At 41.3% G+C, this 25,322-nt stretch overlaps 1 protein-coding gene and 1 long non-coding RNA gene across 2 annotated transcripts in view; one reads left to right on the forward strand and one right to left on the reverse strand.

Annotated features, from left to right (window-relative positions):
• Positions 1–849: 849 nt before the first annotated feature.
• Positions 850–25,322, reverse strand: part of LOC139392398 (uncharacterized) — a 63,479-nt gene continuing 39,006 nt past the window's right edge. The window contains exon 3 of the long non-coding RNA XR_011629667.1: positions 850–1,228. This is a non-coding gene — a long non-coding RNA (uncharacterized lncRNA). The remainder of the gene's footprint in view (positions 1,229–25,322) is intronic.
• LOC139392351 (lymphocyte antigen 6D-like) lies at positions 7,201–18,210 on the forward strand. The gene is made up of 3 exons (XM_071140280.1): positions 7,201–7,414; positions 15,146–15,256; positions 15,724–18,210. The coding sequence occupies exons 1-3, from the start codon at positions 7,363–7,365 to the stop codon at positions 15,948–15,950; spliced, it is 390 nt and encodes a 129-aa protein (XP_070996381.1). The 5' UTR covers positions 7,201–7,362; the 3' UTR covers positions 15,951–18,210.

Here is a 25,322-nt window from a genome sequence, read left to right on the forward strand (position 1 = left end):
ACCTTGTCTGCAACCATCTAATCTAGGCCTATGAAAAGGGGAGACGGAAATTATACAAAATGAAGTCCATCTAACCTGGAGGAGGAAATGATTGTTCAAAAACAAAGTTTCAATTTGCACCGATCTAATGAATGAATATGTGCACTCACCTGGGATATGGACGATACTCTCTGCTGGTGTCAATAAGGCTACGGATTCACAGTCCTTTGAATCCCTTCACCTCCCCACGCAGCTAGACACAGACCGCCTGCAGCTCCAACTCCACATGTTGGGAGGAATCACAAAACATACCCCATACAGCACTGTCCCCGAGGTTGCTTCAACTTTGGCCCAACTTCACCCACAAACAAGAGGACTCTTCAGAGAAGTAGAAACCCTAATCAAACTGTGCCTCTGTCTTTCGATCTCTGTTGCATCCTCGGAGAGGACGTTCTCCAGTCCTCACCACTTTTTACTTTCCTTAAACAATACTTGTCCACTTCAGTTGTCAGAGATTTGAGCACTAAATGCATTAGGGCATCGCATGCATAGGCCTATAGGCTTGTGCGTCCACTGTATGATAAGAGCAGTAGAGAGCTCACATCACACAAGCCAATGTTTATAGGGGTTATATGTGTGTCTCTTCCTTGGCCTGGGCTATTGTTTGCATTCAAGACAAGGTTGTTTTTGTCAGAGTAGCCACTCATTTCGGTCATTTGTGTGGCGTTCAAAATGATTCCGCTAACCAAAATCAAATCAAATCAAATCAAATTTATTTATATAGCCCTTCGTACATCAGCTGATATCTCAAAGTGCTGTACAGAAACCCAGCCTAAAACCCCAAACAGCAAGCAATGCAGGTGTAGAAGCACGGTGGCTAGGAAAAACTCCCTAGAAAGGCCAAAACCTAGGAAGAAACCTAGAGAGGAACCAGGCTATGTGGGGTGGCCAGTCCTCTTCTGGCTGTGCCGGGTGGAGATTATAACAGAACATGGTCAAGATGTTCAAATGTTCATAAATGACCAGCATGGTCGAATAATAATAAGGCAGAACAGTTGAAACTGGAGCAGCAGCACAGTCAGGTGGACTGGTGACAGCAAGGAGTCATCATGTCAGGTATTCCTGGGGCATGGTCCTAGGGCTCAGGTCAGTTGAAAGAAACTGGAGCAGCAGCACGGCCAGGTGGACTGGTGACAGCAAGGAGTCATCATGTCAGGTAGTCCTGGGGCATGGTCCTAGGGCTCAGGTCCTCCGAGAGAGAGAAAGAGAGAATTAGAGAACGCACACTTAAATTCACACAGGACACCGAATAGGACAGGAGAAGTACTCCAGATATAACAAACTGACCCTAGCCCCCCGACACATAAACTACTGCAGCATAAATACTGGAGGCTGAGACAGGAGGGGTCAGGAGACACTGTGGCCCCATCCGAGGACACCCCCGGACAGGGTCAAACAGGAAGGATATAACCCCACCCACTTTGCCAAAGCACAGCCCCCACACCACTAGAGGGATATCTTCAACCACCAACTTACCATCCTGAGACAAGGCTGAGTATAGCCCACAAAGACCTCCGCCACGGCACAACCCAAGGGGGGGGGGGGCGCCAACCCAGACAGGATGACCACATCAGTGAATCAACCCACTCAGGTGACGCACCCCCTCCAGGGACAGCATGAGAGAGCCCCAGTAAGCCAGTGACTCAGCCCCTGTAATAGGGTTAGAGGCAGAGAATCCCAGTGGAAAGAGGGGAACCGGCCAGGCAGAGACAGCAAGGGCGGTTCGTTTGAGAGACGAGTCTTCAGTAGAGACTTAAAGGTTGAGACCGAGTTTGCGTCTCTGACATAGGTAGGCAGACAGTTCCATAAAAATGGAGCTCTATAGGAGAAAGCCCTGCCTCCAGCTGTTTGCTTAGAAATTCTAGGGACAATTAGGAGGCCTGCGTCTTGTGACCGTAGCGTACGTGTAGGTATGTACGGCAGGACCAAATCAGAGAGATAGGTAAGAGCAAGCCCATGTAATGCTTTGTAGGTTAGCAGTAAAACCTTGAAATCAGCCCTTGCTTTGACAGGAAGCCAGTGTAGGGAGGCTAGCACTGGAGTAATATGATCAAATTTTTTGGTTCTAGTCAGGATTCTAGCAGCCGTATTTAGCACTAACTGAAGTTTATTTAGTGCTTTATCCGGGTAGCCGGAAAGTAGAGCATTGCAGTAGTCTAACCTAGAAGTGACAAAAGCATGGATTAATTTTTCTGCATCATTTTTGGACAGAAAGTTTCTGATTTTTGCAATGTTACGTAGATGGAAAAAAGCTGTCCTTGAAATGGTCTTGATATGTTCTTCAAAAGAGAGATCAGGGACCAGAGTAACGCCGAGGTCCTTCACAGTTTTATTTGAGACGACTGTACAACCATTAATTATGATTAATTGTCAGATTCAACAGAAGATCTCTTTGTTTCTTGGGACCTAGAACAAGCATCTCTGTTTTGTCCGAGTTTAAAAGTAGAAAGTTTGCAGCCATCCACTTCCTTATGTCTGAAACACATTCTTCTAGCAAGGGCAATTTTGGGGCTTCACCATGTTTCATTGAAATGTACAGCTGTGTGTCATCCGCATAGCAGTGAAAGTTAACATTATGTTAACGCCTAACGCCTTCTCTCATGTAAATGACATAGAAATGTCTTTATAGAAGGCTCTTTCTTTTTTTTAACCTGCTAAATAATGTCCCCCATGTGTGGAAATTCTAAAAACGCATCTGCTCAACTGTATGCCACTACACAAATGCAATTATAGATGCATGTAATGCTTTATTATGAAGGGGATTTTTTTTTCTCAACCCAACTCTAAACGTCTTCCCTCTGCTATGCATACGGGCGAGCAAGCACATGCTCTGAGGTAAAATGTGTGTGTGAATGTGTGACTAATATATCCAACCTCTTCTATTCTAAGGGCTTACTTTTTGTCTTAATTCCTGGCAATGTGGTGCGTCACATGTTTGTGACAATTCATACAGGGCTTATTTATTTACAGGAAGTTATTACATTTCCATAGGGATAGATTGAGGACTCATCTCATTGTATCTGTGCCATTATTGCGTCTGTGACAGCATGGGCAGCGCCATTTGAGGCAATCTCCATTTTGAAGTAGTATATTTTCTTCACGATTATCTTACTTTACAATATAAAACAATATATATATTTTACCTTAATTGTTGTATTAAGGTAAAAAATATCTTGAAAGAAGATGCATTACTGTGAAAACCAAATACTGCATTCCACAGTAAGAACCTCATCCAATGGTCAAGCATTGTGGTGGTAGTGTGATGGTTTGTGGATGCTTTGCTGCCTCAGGACATGTACGACTTGCCTTAACAGAAAGAACCATGAATTCCACTCTGTATCAGAGAATTCTACAGGAGAATGTCAGGCCGTCTGTCTGTGAGCTGAAGCTGAAGTGCAGCTGTGTCATGAAGCAAGACAATGATCCAAAACACACAATCAAGTCTACATGAAGATTGTTATAAAGCAACAAATGTTAAGTTTTGGAATGGCCTAGTCAAAGTCCAGACCTAATTCCAATTGAGATGTTGTGGCAAGACTTGAAACGAGCAGTTCCTGCTTGGAAAACCCACGAATGTCACTGAGTTAAAGCTGTTCAGCATGCAAGAGTGGGCCCAAATTCCCCCACAGCGATGTGAGAGACTGATTGGTCTGAGTGGTTAGAGCGTTGGACTAGAAAGTTTGCAAGTTCACATCTCCCAGCTGACAAGGTACAAATCTGTCGTTCTGCCCCTGAACAGGCAGTTAACCCACTGTTCCTAGGCCGTCATTGAAAATAAGAATTTGTTCTTAACTGACTTGCCTAGTTAAATAAAGGTAAAATTAAGACTATTGTCTTCTACTTTTTTTCCCCAAAAGACAGTGCTGCTCCTCTTTAGTAAAATGAGCAGTATGCAACCATGTGCCTGCCCTGTCTCCGTCACATTTTCCAGGGAGAGGAGGAGAGCCTACATGACTCAGGAGTTTTAACCACAGCATCAGGAGTAAGGCCATGTCCCTCCCTTGGTCTCTTCTCACACCACCCTGGGCACACTGGGCAGGAGGCCAACAAGTTTCTCCTTTGTTTCTTACTGATATGAACATTATTTAACAATTGTGTTTTTGTGATCAAGTGTTTGCTTTCTGGGTAGAGCACTCAAGGGATTGCATTGGGCGACATACAGTCATTTAAAAATATATATAAGAGTGATTGAATTTGTATGAGAGGATCCAAAATAATCCTCAAAAGCTTGTTCAGTCGATCTGTGTTTGAGTGTGTGCTTGCGTATGTTATGTTGTATGGAAATACATGTATAGTCTGAAGTTGGAACAATGAAAAACAATTAGTGTAACAGCACATTATCCGTGACAGTATGCCTGTTGCTCACAGAGTCATGTGACATGTTCCCTCACCAAGCCTGCTGGCTTCACCACACCCTTTCCTCCGCAAATGTTTAAAAAATATATCTTACTCCTAGTCCTAAGATCTACAGTAGGCTCTTTCTTACAATTGTTTTTCAAAAATAATTTTACGCCAGATGCAACTCCAGAAAAAAACACTTTTGGAGGAAGAATTATTGTCCACAATTACATTGTAATCAAAAGCTATACCTCTCCAATCCTTTCCATACTCCTATTTCTCCTCTCTTGTATAACTCCTGGGATCTCTTCTGCTGCAGTGACTGATCAGAAGAGAGATTAGCATTGTTGTTCACTCCCAAATGCCCTTTGCTTTAATGACAACAGTTGAGAAACATGTCAGAGACTCTGGGATCTGTGGGCAAAACAAAGACTGCATTCAGGGATTGAGGTAATGACTCTGATGAAGGCATTTCATAACTGTTTCCCTCTGAAGAGGAGACACAAACGCTCCTTAAAGCCACAAACAGTCTTTCCTGCTCAAGGTCACCGACCATGCAAATGCATACAGTATCACAAACAATATTTACTCAATCACCAAAAATCTTGCAACAGGGTAGGGAAACAATGATTCAAGATAAAGTCAAGCAGTTTTTCAAAAGTAACCAATATTTGCTTTTCCAGTTACACTGGTGGGAGTCAATGTTAACTAATTCGCTAACTGTTTGGTCTTTTGCTGACTCAAACCTGAAAGCTGACATATCATGAGCACAATTTAGAGATGCTTGCACAGACTGCAAGACCAGACTTCCGACTGGGCACACTACTTCATTTCATTGTGGATAATTGGGTAATATTTGATTGAGTCCTTGATCAAAGATTACAACCTACTGTATAGTCACCCACTAAAAAGTTTGTTGAATTTCCAATGTGTTATCACTATGCTTTCAATCAACTAAAAGAACATCTAAATTTCAATGGAAAAACAATGTCTGAATTTTGGTTAAGTGGTCACTCAAATGTCTATCACTGCACATTTAACCATTTAAAAGCACATCAAAGTTCAAATGGGAATACAATGTCAGATATTTTGTTTATTTATACAACAGATTCATGTGATGTCACGGTGTTTCATCTAATAGCAGAACCAAATGACCTGGATTGCAGTTGAGACTACATTAAAAGTACAAGTAATCAATGCCGTTCGAAATTCTGCGCAGATCAACCTCAATGTGGCCATGGATGTTTTACTCATTTTAAGGTTAAATGTGAGATTACTTTGTGAGAATATAGCCTTAACTTTAGGCTATTTACTGTATTAAAAAAGTAATATTGAATTGTGTTTGATTGACGGCCAGTAACTGAAAGGTTACTGGGTCGAATTCCTGAGCTGAATTGCTTCTGGAAAAGAGCATCTGCTAAATGACAAACAAATTGATAATGCAACTAAATACCAACATTTATAGGAGATGTACCTACTCCAACATATAATTTGTTAAATTGTTGATAAGTTAATGGGCTATTTATTGTATTAAAACAATTATGTTGAATTGTGTTAATTGATAAGTTCGATTACTAATTGATATGTTGGAGTCACATCTCCATCGCAACCAAAAATTATAGAATAGGACTAAATAAAATCATACTTCATATGAAGTTTGTTTTAGTCCTATTCTTTAATTTACATTTTTGGTTGAGATGGAGGATGTGAATCCAACATATACCTTTATTTATTTTTTTACACACACTGGGATTAAAGCCAGACTAAGTCAGTGGCACAGATGGAACTATCCAAGCAGAAGATACAATACATCTACTTCAAATGTTGATATTTGGTTGTTTTGACAACCAAACATAATTGAATAGCACTAAATATCATTACATTTGACATCAACCAGAGCTTGAAACACTAGGCCTATCGTAGTGTCTATTTTTTTGTTAATTCTGGGTTGAATTGAGACAGTATCTGTTGATGACTTTGCAAATGCTATATACTGTAGGCCTAAATAACATCATTGATGATTGATAAAGTATGGTCACATTTCATTTCCTCTGTTAAGCCTACCCTTTGGAATGTCTTCAGTAGCAACAGTGAACATATTTCATTTATTTAAGTGGAGATGTCTCAACAATCATTCTCAGGATAGTATGTTGGTAATAGTCAGTGACAAATATGATAGCTGGGCTGAGCTTGGTTAAAACCTTGGATGGGAGGCCAAGAGGTAGCTGTAGATAGATCAATTCTCCAATAGGAGGTGCTGCCCAGCCTATCGTTTTTTTCCTTCATAATAGTGGATATAACATTGAACATTTGATGTTGTTCTAAATACAACATGTATACATATTTTATTCAAGGTTTGTCTGTGTTGAGATTTGGTTGTCATGATGACATAATCTTGTGGTTGAATTTTCACCCTGCCCATTTAAAAAAAAAAAAATGTTTTAAATTGATGACTTTTCAAAGCCTTTGTATTTTCCACGTAGATTCCACGTCACACTTAGTTGACAAATTACGTTGAAACAACGTTATTGCACCAGTTTGTGCCCAATGTGTTACCAGGAAAACAAGCAAACAAAACAGAATAGCAATCTTGCATTGCAGAAGCCAAGCCAATAACGGAAATAATTGTGTTTCTCTTAGTGCCGGAGGAAGATCGTTTCTGTTCAGACAACTTCAGACAGTGATCTATTCTAGCATGTTGACACAGGTTGAATTGGCTTTACGTCTGTGCTCAGTGGGTCCGCTCTCTTGATGGAATTGATATCGGCAACGTTCAAGAACGTTTAGCAACTGAACGTGGCCCAGACACTTCTATGTTGAATAGGATAACGGTGACGTGTCTGTGAAAATGGGTGGGAGATCATAAATAGCGAGTTGGTGACGAATTTTGATGTTTGATCACATTAGCTAACTGTCCATATAGCGGCACGGAAAAAACTCTGGTAAAGTTGTCGACACTGATCTTTCTTTTTTTCATTTTCCAAAATGAACAGAATTATTCTCAGCATTTTCGCCGTTGGCCTGTGTTTTTCAGTTGGTAAGATACAATTGTTTGTCAACTGTATTTGTTTGCTTATTTCAATCGTTGTTTAGTTAACCTATCATTTTGATAGCCAAAACAAAATGTTTGATAGGATTGTAATGAGTTGGGTAGTCAAAATGATGTTCGTTTTTTCATAATTCGAATGCTATGTATACTTTGAATGTATTGTAAAGATGCATTATAGTTTATCATATAAATAGGCAAGCTTTACACCCGAATACAACCAATTAGAAAATGTGGACGTCTTAAACCGGTGTTTCTTATCTTTTGTCCAATTATTAGCAAAAGAACTGGTCTGATTTGTCAAAATACCAATTATTACTGTAAAAATATCTCAAATGGGCTGCCTGTGTAAACGCAGCCTAGCGTTTGTAGTTGAAGGTTGAGATTCTCCCATGCGCGGGTTACAATAAAAATCATGTCCACAGACCGTTTACAGGGCAAGGAAACTAAAAAAAATATGTAATTTTGGGGAACTTTCTGAGCCTTTCTGAGCGAATGGTTCAGAAGATTCAACTGTAAAGACTAAATAAACTATTATTCTTGCCATAATGTATGACCCATAGTTGAGATCACTTAGTTCAGCTAAACAAGTCTTTGTCCCCATCTTAGGTTTCAAACCACACCCGTACTATATTATTTTCTGCAGTTGTCGACCTTGATTGAGTTCTTCTTGAATTGTGAATATGTATTCCTCATGACCTTTACCAAATATTTTCGGGACCACGATCTCATACAACGTTTGCATAGGTTCCCTAACAAAACATTTTAGTGAAACTAAGACATGAGAAGATGTAGTTCTGCTGGCTTCCCCTTTTGGCCCTTAACTTGGAGAGTATCAGTCATTCTGAGTGTAGTGCTCTAGGGCAGTGGTTCCCAAACTATTTATAGTCCCGTACCCCTTCAACATTCAACCAGCTGCGTACCCCCTCTAGCACCAGGGTCAGCATACTCTCAAATGTAGTTTTTTTTGCCATCATTGTAAGCCTGCCACACACATACACACTATATGATACATTTCTTAAACATAAGAAGGAGTGAGTTTGTCACAACCCGGCTTGTGGGAAGTGACAGAGCTCTCATAGGACCAGTGCACAAATAATAATATAATAATAATAATAATCAATAATTTTGCTCTTTATTTAACCATCTTACATATAAAACCTTATTTGTTCATCAAAAATTGTGAATAATTCACCACAGGTTAATGAGATGAATGGCTTCTGATTAAATTAAATTTTCACACAACCGCTTGTTGCAATTTCGATGAGGTTCTCTTGTTCAGATATTGGTAAGTGGACTGGAGGCAGGGATAAGGGATAACGAATCCAGTTGTTTGTGTCATCCGTTTCGGGAAAGTACCTGCGTAATTGCGCACCCAACCCACTCAGGTGCTTCGCTATATCACATTTGACATTGTCCGTAAGATTGAGTTAATTTGCACACAAAAAAAATCAAACAATGATGGCAATACCGGTGTGTTGTCCTTGTTAATGCAGATAGAGTAGAGCTCCAACGTCTTAATCATAGCCTCAATTTTGTCCCGCACATTGAATATAGTTGCGGAGAGTCCCTGTAATCCTAGATTCAGATCATGATATCTAGCGCTGCCCCTATCATTGCATAGTGCAGGAAATACACGAGAGTTCAGGAACCTTGCTTTAACAAAGTTAACCATTTTCACTGTCGTGGCTCAAATGTCTTTTAACCTGTCAGGCATTTCCTTGGCAGCAAGAGCCTCTCGGTGGATGCTGCTGTGTACCCAAGTGGCGTCGGGAGCATCTGCTTGCGTTACCCCTCCACTGTGTCTCCCTGTCATGGCTTTTGCACCATCAGTACAGATACCAACACATCTTGACCACTAGTCCATTTGATGACACAAAGCTGTCCAGTACTTTAAAAATATCCTCTCCTGTTGTCCTGGTATGCAGAAGAGGATATTTTACTTAATTGACCCCCCAGAAATGTAACGGACATATACCAGTTGTGCCAGGCCCGCCACGTCTGTTGACTCATCCAGCTGTAAATGCATAGAATTCACTGGCTTGCATGCAAAGTAATTGTTTCAAAATCTTCTGCCGTGTCACTGATGCGTCGTGAAAGTGTTGTTTGATGAAGCCATTGTCTGTATAGTTTTTTCTGCCTTTTCTCCTGGCATTGTCCCAGCCTGTAGAGCTGGTATGTGTCTTTGGATGTGGGCCCTAATTTTTTTTTAACCATTTATCAATTTTTGAGCAAACAGAATGAGCAGCAGCTACGTTTGGCTACATACGGACGGACTGTTAATGGAATTCCCACGAGAGAGTAACAGTTAATGTGATTGGATGTAAATTATTTGACTAGGCTACCTATATTTGACTGTTGTTATTTCGCTGAACACTAGATTATTTTATTTTATTTTTGGCAGTGAAACGAGGCTACTCAGGCGAGAAAAAACCTCACCCAAATGTATAGCCCTGTTGGAAAATATAAATAGACTGTTTGAAAATGTGAAGCCATTTTAATGTTTTTTTAAATATTTTTTTATATATATATTAAAAATTATAGATTTTATATGTGAATCACAATTTTAATGGGCGTACCCCCGACAGCATTGCTCGTACCCCAGTTTTGGCTCCTAGGGAATTAAATGGGGAGGGGCCTACCTCAGATTGGAAATTGCCAAACATTTTATAACTGTTTGCTACGGTCTTTGTCTAATGAATACACCCCTGGTGTCACAGGTTTGATTCACGGCCAGTTACATTGATGCCGTGACTCTAATCACTTGGCTGATGTGTAGGCTAATGAGCCTCTTAGTATACTGTGTGGAGAGCAGGCCAAAAGGTCTGTAGCTCAGTTAGATTGAGCTCAACTTTGCAATTTAGTGTTAATGTTGTGACAGCAACATTAAGAAAGCAGTTAGTTAAGGTTAGGTGTTTGGTCCTAAGCCTTGTGGGTGGAAGGTGTTGGCGATTACAGGAAGTCATTAGTTTAAACCTTTCAGGGACACTATGGAGTAAAACTAGTATATACTGACTACCCTTAAAGTAAAACGTGTTTGCTCAATTAGGGTTGTGAAGACTGGCTCTAGATCTGATTTGACAACTGCATTTTGTAATTGTCAAATATACCTTTTTGATTTGATTTATTAGCATCCCCATTGAATACTTCTGATCCAGGCTCTTGGTTAGAAGACAGACTGCAATGGTGTGTCCTATCAGGCAACATTGCCAGCATGTGGACAACTTTGGTATTATTTTTAAAAATCTGTATCAAGACTTGTTTCGCATATCAATATCCCAACACAAATGCCTTACGTTGAAGAGGATTCATCGAAATACATTTTGACCAATGTTTGGTGTTTTGGAATGCCAGTTATGGTATCCATGGTTCCCATCATCATGGGGTCTCATAATGAACCCATACATTCCTTTGACGTAGTTGCAGTGAGTGAACTGTAGAGTGCAACAGTAGTCTGATTTGAACTGTGGTACTTGGCTTTGTGGTTATGGGCCCTGATCTGAAACCAGTTGAACAGAGTAACTTGATCTGCTCTCCTATTTGGCCAATTACACAATACAGCATTGGTTCTTTCATTAAATACACAATACCCAACCTCTTTGTTAATAATGTTACTGTTCCTTCCAATTCCACCACCAGTATGTCCCCAGTGTAAAAACTCATTACAGGACATAAAAACAACACCAGACAATATACAAAAACATACACTGAGTGTACAAAACATTAGAAACACCTGCTCTTTCCATGACATTGACTGACCAGGTGAAATCTATGATCCCTTATTGATGTCACTTGTTAAATCTACTTCAATGATGAAGGGGAGGGGACAGGTTGAAGGATTTTTAAGACAAAAGATGAAAGTGCCTTTGAACAGGGTATGGTAGGTGCCAGGCGCACTGGTTTGAGTGTCAAAAACTGCAATGCTGCATGATTTTTCACACTCAAAAGTTTCCTCTGTGTATCAACAATGGTCCACCACCCAAAGGACATCCTGCCAACTTAACACAACTCTGGGAAGCATCCCTGCGGAATGCTTTTGACACCTTGTAGAGTCCATGCCCCAATGAATTGAGGCTGTTCTGAGGGCAAAAGGGTGTGCAACTCAATGCTAGGATGGTGTTCCTAATGTTTTGTACACTCAGTGTATATATGCCTGGGGACTGTACAGGGGACAATACAACTGATGGCCAGGTCAGTCCCCCCCCGCTAGTCCATGCATGACATGCATACTGCATAAGCCCACCAGGAGTTTTCTTTTGGGTGGGGGAATTTAAAGGATGCTTGAATGTTGCTAGAGGCCAGCAAAATTCCCCATGACTCAATGTCCTCAAATAGTTGTCTCTTGTGTGTAATTATGTCGGCATCACACTTTGTCCATGTAATAATGATTCCCCTTATGTGGTACATATAACACAAACCATAGGGTTAATAATCATCATCAAGAACATTTCCAATGACAATGTGTGGTCTGCACAAAAAAAAAAACACGTTGATAGTCCTAGGCCACAGGATAATTATCTTGTAGCTTTTTTTGCGTGAGTTGTATGAGCAACTGTTTATTCATACTCAATGGGCACCGTGTCCTCAGTCCTCTTAAAGGTAACAATAATGAGAGATGGTGGAGACCAATTGTGAACATCATCCCCCTAATCCGTATGACTCATTTCCCCGTGCTCCGTATTACCCAATCAAGGCTTGGGCGCTCCTTCTTAACTTAACCCCTCATTGCCTCTGTAAATTACCTGTTGTGGCTAGAGTACAGCCAAGTGTGTAAGCCAAGAGGCAGCTTTGTTTGTGAAACCTGACTGTCACCTGTTTCACCTGTATGAGTGTGTCTGAGGCGGTGACAGATTAGTGGTGTGACATGAGCGAAGGGAACCGATTTGACAGGATTTCTGAAGGGGATAAAGTCAAGGCGTGGCCCCAAACCCCCAGGCAGAGGCTGACAGAGAAATGTGTATCATGTCATGACTCATTTACGTGATGTTGGCCTGTATGTAATGGTAGGGGAAGAGGCATTCTGATGGAGGACTGCTGATTGTTTTCACTCTAAGGGCCGGTTTCCCAGGCAGATTTAAACCTATTCCTGAACTAAAAAGTGTGGTCAATAGACTCTCCATTTAAAATAGCTTTTTAAAACTTAATCTGTGTATCGGGAACCGCCACTTAGACCGCATTTACACAGGCAGCCCAATTCTGATCTTTTGACCGATTATTGTCAAAAGAGCTGATCTGATTAGTCTAAAGACCAATAAGTGGAAAAATATCAGAATTTGGCTGCCTGTGTAAACGCAGCCTCAATACATTTTGGTGAAAGCATTCTTGAGTGGGAGGGTGTTTGACAAGTGGAAGTTTACTTGTGCGCTGGCATGTCTTACTCATCTGCGTTCTCTCAAGGATGTATTTGTCCTTCCCGGAAGGATACCTTATTTGATATTTGTACCTAAAGAATGGAATTCAAACATTGATTGAAGGATCCGATCACTTGGCAATTACTTTTTTGGGATCTTTAGTCCACCAGACTAAAGTTCCCAAAGCTTCTGTGCATGTGCAGACCACATTCTGCGCATGTGTATATATTTTCTACTTTATACGTAGAGAGCAGGCTACTCAGGTAAACGATGCTTGTTAAATAAAGTTACATCAAAGCTGAATCGATGTCTGCAAGATCACATAATGATAGTCTTTGATATAAGTGGACACCCAAGCCGACAAAGAGATTCTGTTGCGTCCCTCTTTACATGTGATCAATGAGTCATTTGGTTGGATTGTGGGGATGCACTCAATGTACACTGAACAAAAATACGCAACATGCAACAATTTAATTGATTATACTGAGTTGCAGTTCATATGAGGAAATCAGTTAATTGAAATAAATGTATTAGGCCCTAATCTATGGATTTCACATGACTGGGAATACAGATATGCATCCATTGGAAAAATGGGACTCACGATGGATCTCGTCACAATATTTTTGTGCATTCAAATTGCCATCGATAAAATACAATTATGTTCGTTGTAAATAACTTATGCCTCCCCATACCATATTCCCCACTGTCACCATGGGGTACTCTGTTCATAACGTTGACATCAGTAAACTGCTCGCCCACACGATGCCATATACGTGGTCAGCGGTTGTGAGGCCAATTGGACGTAATGTCAAATTCTGTAAAACAATGTTGGCGCCGGCTTATGGTAGAGAAATGAACATTCAATTCTCAGGCAACAGCTCTGGTGGATATTCCTGCAGTCAGCATGCTTGCAGGCTCCTTCAGAACTTGAGATGTTTGTGACATTATGTTGTGTGACTGCACATTTTAGAGGGGCATTTTATTGTCCCCAAGCACAAGGTGCACCTGTGTAATGATCATGCTGTTTAATCAGCTTCTTGATATGGCTCACCTGTCAGGTGGAAGGATTATGTTGGAAAAGGAGAAATGCTCACTAACAGGGATGCAAACGAATTTGTGCACAAATGAGAAAAATAAGCTTTTTGTGCTTTTATTTAATCTCATGAAGCATGGGACCAACACTACATGTTGCGTTTATATTTTTGTTCAGTGTATGACTTGTTTTTTTGGAACAGGAGTGGCATTCTTTGTAACCCGAGTCGCTTGTGAACTCCTTTTCCATGGGGTGTGACCGAAACCAGTGTCAGGGGGGGTCAGGCCAGGCGTTGGCATGGCATTTTTACAACCTTGCTAAGCAGCTCAATGTTCCTTGGCTCAATCACAAATTGCTTAGATTATTTGTTGTTGTGTCAACCAGACATTACTAACTGAAGGCCACGCCATGTTTTCCCTCTTTTAAAAATGAAGTTGATACCTAAATGTGACCAATATGCGTCACTCATTTAAAATGGCAGCTATGCTGTTCTGTAGAATCGTCCCATGACGACGTCTTTACCACTTGAATGGCATGAATGCAAATGGACTGAGTAACTTTACTCAAACAAGGAACAAACAAAATGGTGTATTTATTGCATGTGTCAATGTGTGCACGTCACCCATAAACGTATGCCTTTCTATGATGGATCCAGTCATGGGATGAGTTTGTCACAAATACAACTTCATGGGCAGGTATTTAACTCCTTTAGGTACTTGCGTGTCTGTAGTGTTATTTGCATAAGAAGTCAGAACTTGCCCAGGGACTTTCCATCTTGCAACTAATTGGTTGAATTTATGGGTCTCACTGTCATTCGTTTAATTATGTTGTTTATGGCGGACCGTTCCTCCTCCACCCCCTAAAAGCACCAAACTACTAATTTATAAAGGGCATAAGAAGTATGGGGCCAAAGGGTAGTTCCATGACCCAATTGGTTCTCTGTCTGGAGTGGCACTCACTGGGAAGCAGCCATTTTGTGTGTCCCTATCAAGAGCTAAGGAAGGCAACACTCAAAGCATTCACCCTGTATTTTGAGAAGTGGACAAATTGTCAAACAACTATTCCCTTCTATGAACTAACATCATAAGAATTTGCGCAGGTTGGGCTTCTCATCCACTAAAGTGCACAGTCAGCAAAACCGGGGAGTGTCAACTGGCTAAACCATTGTTTGGCCCATCCCATGTTTAGAGACAAACTGTCCCAATGACGTAGGATTGCATCAACAAAGCGGTCAAGGGAGTTCTCTACAAGAATGTTTACTTGAACATGAAGAGAATTTGTAGACTGGCATATGGTAATATATTGCTTATTTATTTATTTCCATCTCTGTTATCCCAGGCCAGGCTCTGAAGTGCTACAAATGTGACTTGGGCTTCTGGGACTTGTGCTACACCACCAAAGTCGACTGCAATGCCGGGGAGAATTGTTTCAGCGGCGTCGGAAACGCAGGTAAGGACCCAAGACCAAAGGACCCAAGGCCTGGCCGACACCAGTCATAGGTGGCTCATATGCGTCTTATAATTACATTGTAATAATTTAGCAGACGCTTTATCCAGAGCGAATTAGTCAGTGCATTCAACTAAGGTACTGTAGATAAACACATATTGCAGTCATTGCAAGTAAGAACTTTCCTCAAAGCAGCTATCAGCAAAATCAGTGTTGGTAAGAAAAGACAAGTTTCTTTCCCCATAGTACCTCTGTCCTCTTCAGAAGCAAACGAGGAAGGAAGACGAGCTACAAATATTCCTTTTGCAGATGCTTAAATGTCACTTTCCAGCATTCTGTCTTGCGGCAAAAGTTAATGAAAAACAACTTGCGTTTCATAGTTTGTCAATTTAAGAGGCCTTACTGTGTGTGCCGTTTGGCATGACAAAGCCTAAGTAATTCAGTTTTTTCTGTGTTCCTTTTCATCACAGTTAAGTTTGTGGACATCAAGATGAAAGGCTGCCTGAAAGTGAATGAATGCAACAAGACGACCACAACCGATTTCCCTACCAGCTCCAACCACACAGTGTACAACATAACGAAGGCCTGCTGTGACACGGACCTGTGTAACACTGCCCCGGGCCTGCCCCGAATGAGCATCCTGCCCCTGGCCCTCGCCACCCTGTCCACTGCCTTCATGACCAAAGTCCTGGTGTAAAGGGGTTAATCCCTCTGTGTGGCCTACACACATACATATGCAGAGGTTGATATACATGTAGGTTGATGGTTCACACACCCACACGCACTCATCAAACATTAGCACCAATCTGTCTGTGTGTATAAGAACTGCATTACGTTTGTATAATTTAAGCCAAGGAGGAAACATCTGTTAAAGTGTACCATATACCAGCTAAACGTTTTAAAATTATTTCTATTAAAGAATTTGATTTGTCCTTGATGCCTCTGGAAATTTCTCAATTTGTTTTATGGCTCACTTGGAAATGCAGTTGTTCACAAACACAGATTAGCTTACACACAGACCCTTATTCAGTTGCACTTATGGAAAGCATTGAATTTAAACTATTTTGTATGGAATGCTCACGTACAATTGGCAAGTTTCTATTAACATAATTGAGCAGATGTCTTCAGACACTTTAGTGGGATGGAAATCTGTCAGTCAGCATTATATAACCAATGACTGTTCATACTGACAATTCATTGATCTTCAATAGGTAGCTCAGCTAACAGACTATTTTCTGTCTCTGGTGTGCGTTACGAATGCTTATTTCTAACCACTTTTTCAAATTGACGTTCACTGTTAATTCTCCCATTATCCAGCCCCACTTGCTGTTGGGGAGCTCTACTGATCACTCAGTTTACAATGAATAATGCAATTGGCATGTGACCTCATGTTGCCCCCATTCTTGAGCTACGTGATGACCTAGACCAGGGGTGGGCAACTCCAGTCCTCGAGGGCCTGATTGGTGACACACTTTTTTCCCCCCATCCCTAGCAAACACAGCTGATTAATAAAATTGATTAGGTGATTATTGGAGTCACGTGTGTTAGCTGGGGCTGGGACAAAACTGTGCCACCAATCAGGCCCTCGAGGACTGGAATTGCCCACCCCTGACCTAGACCAAAGGAAGGAGGGACAATTGCTCCACTGTTCTGTCTTGCCACGTTCAAAACAACTGGGAACTCTGAGATCTCCGACTTCAGTCAGTTCAAAACAACAGGGAACTCTGGGGGGGACTAGCTCCGACTGAGGAAAAATCTGCCTGAACGATCATCCAAATTGGAATTCTGACTCGGGCCTCTTTCTAGAGCTCAGACTTTCTGACCCGAAGATCACTGATGTCATGATTTGACCTGCTATTTTTCAGTTGTTTTGAACAAGGCATCTATCTATCTCTAGAAAGGGCAAACAACAATGTGGTTCAACTTGTGTTGACTAGGAATTGAATTGAATTCCCTTTTGCCTGAAGTAATTATTGTATTTGTCTGGCAAGATTAGAATGTATACTGAACAAAAATGTAAACGCAACATGTAAAGTGTTGGTCCCATGTTTCATGAGCTGAAATTAAAGATCCTAGAAATGTTCCATACGCACAAATCTTATTTCTCTCAAATGTTGTGCACAAATGTGTACATCCCTGTTAGTGAGCATTTTCCCTTTGCCAAAATAATCCATCCACCTGAAAGGTGTGTCATATCAATAAGCTGATTACACAGGTGCACCTTGAGCTGGGGACTAAAGGCCACTAAAATGTACAGTTTTGTCACGCAACACAATGCCACAGATGTCCCAAGTTTTGCAATTGGCATGCTGACTGCAGAAATGTCCATCAGAACTGTTGCCAGAGAATGTAATGTTAATTTCTTTAGCATAAGCCACCTCCAATATCGTTTTAGAGAATTTGGCTTCTTTACCAGCGGGATTGTCTGAGACCAGCAACCTGGACAGCTGATAACACTAATATTTCTGTCTGTAATAAAACCCTTTTGTGGGGAAAAACTCATTCTGATTGGCTGGGCCTGGCTTCCAATTGGGTAGGCCTATGCCCAGTCATGTGAAACCCATAGATTAGGGACTAATTAATGTATTTCTATTGACTGATTTTCTTATATGAACTGTAAATCAGTAAAAAAAATAACTGAAGCATGTTGCGTTTATATTTTTGTTCAGTATCAATATAGAGTTAAATAAATCTTTTAAGTGCTATTTGTTTGTGTTATTATTGGGATTCTTTTCTAGGTTCATTTGAGATTTGTCTGTGGTATTTCCTTGTTTGGGAAGAACTGTGTACTAATTTAATGTTAGCCATGTACTAACGGTAAATGGGTTGACTGATTTAGGTATATCTGATCACTTTTTTGCTTGTAAAACCTTTTTTAAACTGGAAATGTGTATACTCTGTGTGGCTGCAAAATAGTTTGAAAGAATTCAATACATGTTTAAAACTTCTACAAAATCCCCTGCCTTCTGAATGCTTTGCTATTGTCTATTGGTGTCATGATGTTTTTCCCACTCCCAAACAAACCATTCCTCAATGTGTGGCTTAGCAGGACATAGAGGTTTCCTTCTTCCCCTCCAGTGCCCACTCATACCAATTCAAAAGCTGGTGAAAACATTGTCAAAACATTTCTATTGTCACATGCCTCATACTTTCTATAACATGCCTATGTGTTCAGTAGTCAAGTACAAGCAGTATTTGCTAATAACCCAGTATTAGTATTGATAATAACCCGTCCGCAACCGTCTGGGGCCTGCACCCTACCCTAACTCGCAAATAGGTGGATAGAAAATGTGCTTTAGGCTGCAATAGGAGATGACAGAATTATCTTTTGACGGGATGCAGACGTATTTTTTGAAAGCGTAATTTAGATTAAACGCAACTCCACAATTTACGATGAATGTTGAGCAGCGACTAGTGTACGCAGACTGGTGCTCTATAGTCACATAAAATAAACATTGTTGTGTAATTGCGGGCTATTCTTTTGGAGCGGAAATCAGTAGTTTTTCATAACTTGATTGTATCCTTTGCAAAATACGATTGCAGTTTTGAAATTGCAGTAAAAGTGCAGTAACTGCAGTCAGTGTTGTGGTACTCGAGACCACATAGTGTCTCGCCTTGTCTTGGTGTCAGATACATGTGTACTTACATAGTGTCTCGGTGTCAGATGCATTTGTACTTGGTCTTTACTCGGTCTCGGACAGTGAGGACTTAACATCTTCTGAGACCATCAGAGTAGAACTTCCATTTGGTCAGCGCATAAAACCGCTTCGCCAAATATTCTTGAAACATGAAAACATTATCTTAACATCCTTCATATAGACATGTTTGAGCAGTGGCGAACCTTCAGTGTGTGACCGGTTCCTCATTCTGAAAGGACAGCAACCATAATAACAGCACACTCAAGTGAGAGAGCTCACTTTTTATGAAACACAAAAGGGCCTGTGGTGTAGTGAAGGCTATAATGAGGTATAAGCAGTGTGCCCACTTTTTTTGTGGGCATTGCATATACTCAGTGGCAACAGGTCATTCAAGGCAGGTGGGGCAGAGCGTAGGGGTTGGTAATGTTCCCTAGTTGCGCCGTTATTGGCTCAGTGTTCTGTCACTCATGGGAAAACTAGGTCACCGCAAAATCTACAGTTGAGCTCGAAAATTCAAGCACTTGGGTGCTGCCATAGAGTTACATTAGAAGTGTCCATCCATAAAGGCTCAAGGTCATTGGCCACAGATAAAATGAAGTCAAATCACGCTATATCTACAGTAACTTTGATTGGACTGATCATGTCAACATCATACTTTCAAAATCTTAGCTAGCAGTTATCATCATGAATCAAGTCGACAATCTACTGGCACATATTTTTCAATCCTTGTCATATAAAGAGAAATAATGAAGAGAAAATATAGATAAAACGTATCAGTGCTCATTGGCTATTGGACATAAACATTACACAACAAGTTGGAAATTGCAATTTCAGCAATGAGTGGTTTGGCAGGAATCAGTGGCTAACTGCAAGCATGGCAAAGCAATCACTAGCCTGCTATTCAGAGGAGTGGGTGTGTGGTCCAAGTCTGGGTTTAAGGGTCTCTTTTCCAAGCTTAAAATGATAAACATTCAACATTGGCCAGGCTGTGAATCCAACATCTGCCACCTTCAAAACAACTGGAAACTCGGGAACAGGAAAATCTCAGACTTCAGTGAGTTCAAGACAACTGGGAACTCAGAAAAAAAATTAGCTCCGACTGGGAAAATAAGTTTGAACGGTCATCCAACTCGGAATTTCAAGTCGGGAACTCAGGCCTCTTTCTGGAGCTCCAACCTGAAGATTTATGACATCATTATGATTCGACCTTGTTTTTTAGATTTCCCAGTTATCTTGAAAGCACCATAAATCCAGAGAATGACAGACATTGATGACAAAATTTGCCCACAAAAGACTGCCATACCACTTTCCTGTTCAAGTGAGCATAGCACAACAAGGTGAGTCCAAAAATGTATTGTATGCTGCTGCATAAATTATGTAATATGCCAGGGAGACAGTATTACTTTCTTAGCTAAAGTATACTTAGGTGTATGTTGTGTAGTAGCCCATGTGCCTCACCCTAATAATTTGGTCCCTTTTCCCCTCATAACTTAGCCTACTGTTCTGACTTGGTGGTGCACATGTAGCCTGTTTTAGAGAAATGTCATCATCAAATATTGTAAGAGCTTTCATTGTCTGCTTATATGCCCCCTTTATTTATCCTACGGTTCTGACTTAATGTACAGGGAGAATACTGTAAGAACGGCCCATGTTTTGAATTCTGTCTCTGTACATTTCAAAAGTGCTGAACAAATAGTTATATTGACTACGTCCGTCCTAGCTCGCTCATTAATGTCATAATCGAAATGACGGATTGACTCATCTGCTCGTTGTCCCCTTATGCCATACATATATGCCGTACATCTCAATTGTCAGTAGAAACCACATCTGTTTTAGCAAGTCAGCCATATCAGCTGTTTTTTTTATGCAGTAAATGAGGCTGAATTAACTGTTTCGCTACCAGACGAGGCTCTGCTGAAAGCCAGGTGTAGCAGTGGTAAGGTGTCAAGACTCAGCTATTGGGACAGATTTACTGTAAGGGGTGCGTAACCGGTGGCAAGGAAGTCAGACGCAGGAGAGCAGAACTAGGTAATAGCCGGAGCAGTTTAATTGCAGAAAATAACGTCATGAAGAACAACAAGACATGGGTACAAAACCCGTCGCGCATCAGTCAATATGTGCACAAGCACTCACAATAAACAATTCCACACAAAGACATGGGGGGAACAGAGGGTTAAATACACAACAATTAATGAGGGAAATGAGAACCTGGTGTGTAGGAAAACAAGACAAAACAAATGGAAAATGAAAAGTGGATCTACGATGGCTAGAAGATTGGTGACCCCGACCGCCGAACGCCACTCGAACGAGGAGAGGAACCGACGTTGGTGGAAGTCATGACATTTATTTAGGCTCTAACAGTTTGTGGGCACCGTTGTCACTGTTATAGTGCAATTACTCTATTGTTTAGTGTTGTGGTAGATTTACATGCTAAAATCGCCACTGCCTATACTCACTTCTTAATCCCTACTGATACGTATCAAAGTAGTGTAGTGGAGGTACAGTACAATAGAGAAATCATGTACAAAGTAGCCTACACAACCGCAAAGCACGTTAAATATATTTTCAGCAGAATATCATCTGCTGGCAGCAAGATTGTGCAGTTCACAGAAGAATGCCGGTAGGGTAGGAAAGACATTTCAACGTATGACATCTACCAGTAAATGCTAACTAAGGCAGCAATAGGTATGCAAACCATCTATTGAAAAAGTTTAGATAGAAGTGTTTTGGATTAGTAGGCTATTTGTGATGCGCAATTGTCATGTGCTGTTTGCATCAGGGGCATAGACATGGATGGGCCTGGGTGAACAGAGGCCCACCCACTGGGGAGCCAGGAGCTAACAGGCCCACCGAATCAGATTTCTGTGGCTAAGCATTGTTGTGGAATTAGACCATCACATTTTTGTATTTTTCTATATACAAAAGTGTGATTTAAGCGATTTATAGGAAGACACAGGATTTTTCAAAGTGACTTTCCTTCGATGGGTGGGCCGTTTGGGAACTTGTTGGCAAAATGTTAATATACCCACTTCTCCAGGCACCATTACACCACTTCATACCGATGGAAAGACAGGAGTCACACACAGCATGATGTTAAAGGATAAGTCCCAATCATAACAATACAAAAACACAACCATTAAGCATTCCCAATCGAAATGTACAATTATTACTTCCCATTGGAAAAAACTATATATATATATATATATATATATATATAACTATATATATAGTTATATAACTATATATATATATCTAATGTTTAGCACACAAAGTAACCGGTGACCTGAAGTTTAAAGTGAAGCTGACAGTGTTTTAACTACTTTGCAGATATGAAACAAACAGACAATCATAATATCAGTCAAAATGATCAAATTCCCAGTATATGCTACAAAACCAAGTTTGTAAGAGGTTTAAAAATAGGTTATATTTGACTCAACGTTCCATGACTGACACAAAGGCATTTTTGGCAGAATAGATGGATGCAGTTCAATGCATGATTAATATAATTCACCAATACATTTCTTGGCAGTCCAAAAAATATTGCTATCAGGTTGTAAATCACAGCTGGCCTGGTACATTGTTTGCTGCCTCCATTCGGGATGCACTGTTTCAGTTTCAGTTTCAATTACTCAATATTCTGGACAAAAACAAACAAATGTAACTAAGGCTGAGAATGTCAATACAATCAAACTAGCAAGGGCTATGATCACATTAACATGGTTAATAGGCTAGCGCATCTATTGATGTAATTTTCTTCCTGGGGGTGTATATGACCAGATTTTAATAAGATGTAATGTTGCTAAAATGCTTTAAATGCAACAATGTTTTACAAACATAAGTTATTTTGAAAGAGATGGCTAACAACAGCAAGCACGCTGCAATAAAAAACACAGAAATGTATTATTGAAAGGGAGAAGCTAACAAATTAGCAACAACATCCTTTTGATAACACCTGCTGCAGTCGCTGAAAAGTAGCCGACAACAAAAAAAATGTTTAAAGAATCCATTAGATGTTCTGAAATATGAACCCAGCAATACTGGATATTTTGAACTCTTATTATGGCGGTGAGTTGACAAAATTACAATCATGCTCTTGAATATGACTTTTACTGATCTCGATCTTGACTCAGACTCAGTCTCGGACTCCTTGTCCCCCTTCGGTCTGGAACACAACACTGACTGCAGTCGACTGGTATTTTGGATGCAGTAAGTGCAGAATAACTACTGCACTGTACTGCAGTTGAGCTGCACTGTAAAGTGTCAGTGTAGTTACAAATATTTCTTAATATAGATATTTCTGAAAAATAGTACAACAGTGTCTGCTATGAACAGACGTTTACACTATGGAATAAAATAAAACGTGTCCGACTATGAAAATGGCGCCTGAGGAGATGGTCGCCGTTTTACGGTTTCCTAACCAATTGTGCTATTATGTGGGGGTTTTCGCGATATTTGTAAATTATTTTGTACATAATGTTTCTGCAACCATATCTTACGGAAGAAAAGAGCTTCTGGATATTAGGACAGCAATCACTCACCTCGGATTAGACAAAGATTTCTTCAACAACAACAGCAGCAAGCAGGACTCACACGATATTCTCCAAACACCCCACAGGGCAGACATCCCAATTATTTGCAAAAGGAAGCGACACAGAGGGCGAAGAGCCGGATGCCTCGTCCGGACCCACAGAAGACAACTAGGAAAGCTGCCGTTCCCATCAATATTACTCGCCAACGTGCAATCATTGGACAATAAACTAGACGAGGTAAGATCACGAATATCCTACCAACGGGACATCCAAAACTGTAATATCCTATGCTTCACGGAATCGTGGCTGAATGACAACATGGATATTCAGCTAGCGGGATACACGTTGCACCGGCAGGATAGAACAGCACACTCCGGTAACACATGTTATATGTGCAACCAGAGGGAAAAAATTCTAGATCACCTGTACTCTACACACAGAGACACGTACAAAGCTCTCCGTCGCCCTCCATTTGGTAAATCCGACCACAACTCTATCCTCCTGATTCCTGCTTACAAGCAAAAGTTAAAGCAGGAAGCACCAGTGACTCGGTCTATAAAAAAAATGGTCAGATAAAGCAGATGCTAAACTACAGGACTGCTTTGCTATCACAGACTGGAACATGTTCCGGGATTCTTCCGATGACATTGAGGAATACACCACATCAGTCACTGGCTTTATCAATAAGTGCATTGAGGACGTCGTCCCCACAGTGACTGTACGTACATACCCCAACCAGAAGCCATGGATTACAGGCAACATTTGCACTGAGCTAAAGGGTAGAGCTGCCGCATTCAAGGTGCGGGACTCTAACCCAGAAGCTTACAAGAAATCCCGCTATGCCAAGCGACGAACCATCAAACAGGCAAAGCATCAATACAGGGCTAAGATTGAATCATACTACACCGGCTCCGACGGTCGTCGGATGTGGCAGGGCTTGCAAACTATTACAGACTACAAAGGGTAGCACAGCCGCAAGCTGCCCAGTGACACGAGCCTACCAGACGAGCTAAATCACTTCTATGCTCGCTTCGAGGCAAGCAACACTGAGGCATGCATGAGAGCATCAGCTGTTCCGGACGACTGTGTGATCACGCTCTCCGTAGCCGACGTGAGTAAGACCTTTAAACAGGTCAACATACACAAGGCTGCGGGGCCAGACGAATTACCAGGACATGTGCTCCGGGCATGTGCTGACCAACTGGCAGGTGTCTTCACTGACATTTTCAACATGTCCCTGATTGAGTCTGTAATACCAACATGCTACAAGCAGACCACTATAGTCCCTGTGCCCAAGAACACAAAGGCAACCTGCCTAAATGACTACAGACCAGTAGCACTCACGTCCGTAGCCATGAAGTGTTTGAAAGGCTGGTAATGGCTCACATCAACACCATTATCCCAGAAACCCTAGACCCACTCCAATTTGCATACCGCCCTAACAGATCCAAAGATGATGCAATCTCTATTGCACTCCACACTGCCCTTTCCCACCTGGACAAAAGGAACCCACCCCTATATGAGAATGCTGTTCATTGACTACAGCTCAGCGTTCAACACCATAGTACCCTCAAATCTCATCACCAAGCTAAGGATCCTGGGAATAAACACTTCCCTCTGCAACTGGATCTTGGACTTCCTGACAGGCCGCCCCCAGGTGGTGAGGGTAGGTAGCAACACATCTGCCACGCTGATCCTCAACACTGGAGCTCCCCAGGGGTGCGTGCTCAGTCCCCTCCTGTACTCCCATGACTGCATGGCCAGGCACGACTCCAACACCATCATTAAGTTTGCTGACGACACAACAGTGGTAGGCCTGATCACCGAAAACGACGAGACAGCCTATAGGGAGGAGGGTCAGGGACCTGGCCGGGTGGTGCCAGAATAACAACCTATCCCTCA

The sequence above is a fragment of the Oncorhynchus clarkii genome, chromosome 32 (assembly GCF_045791955.1).
Source record: "Oncorhynchus clarkii lewisi isolate Uvic-CL-2024 chromosome 32, UVic_Ocla_1.0, whole genome shotgun sequence".
NCBI classification, from domain to species: domain Eukaryota; kingdom Metazoa; phylum Chordata; class Actinopteri; order Salmoniformes; family Salmonidae; genus Oncorhynchus; species Oncorhynchus clarkii.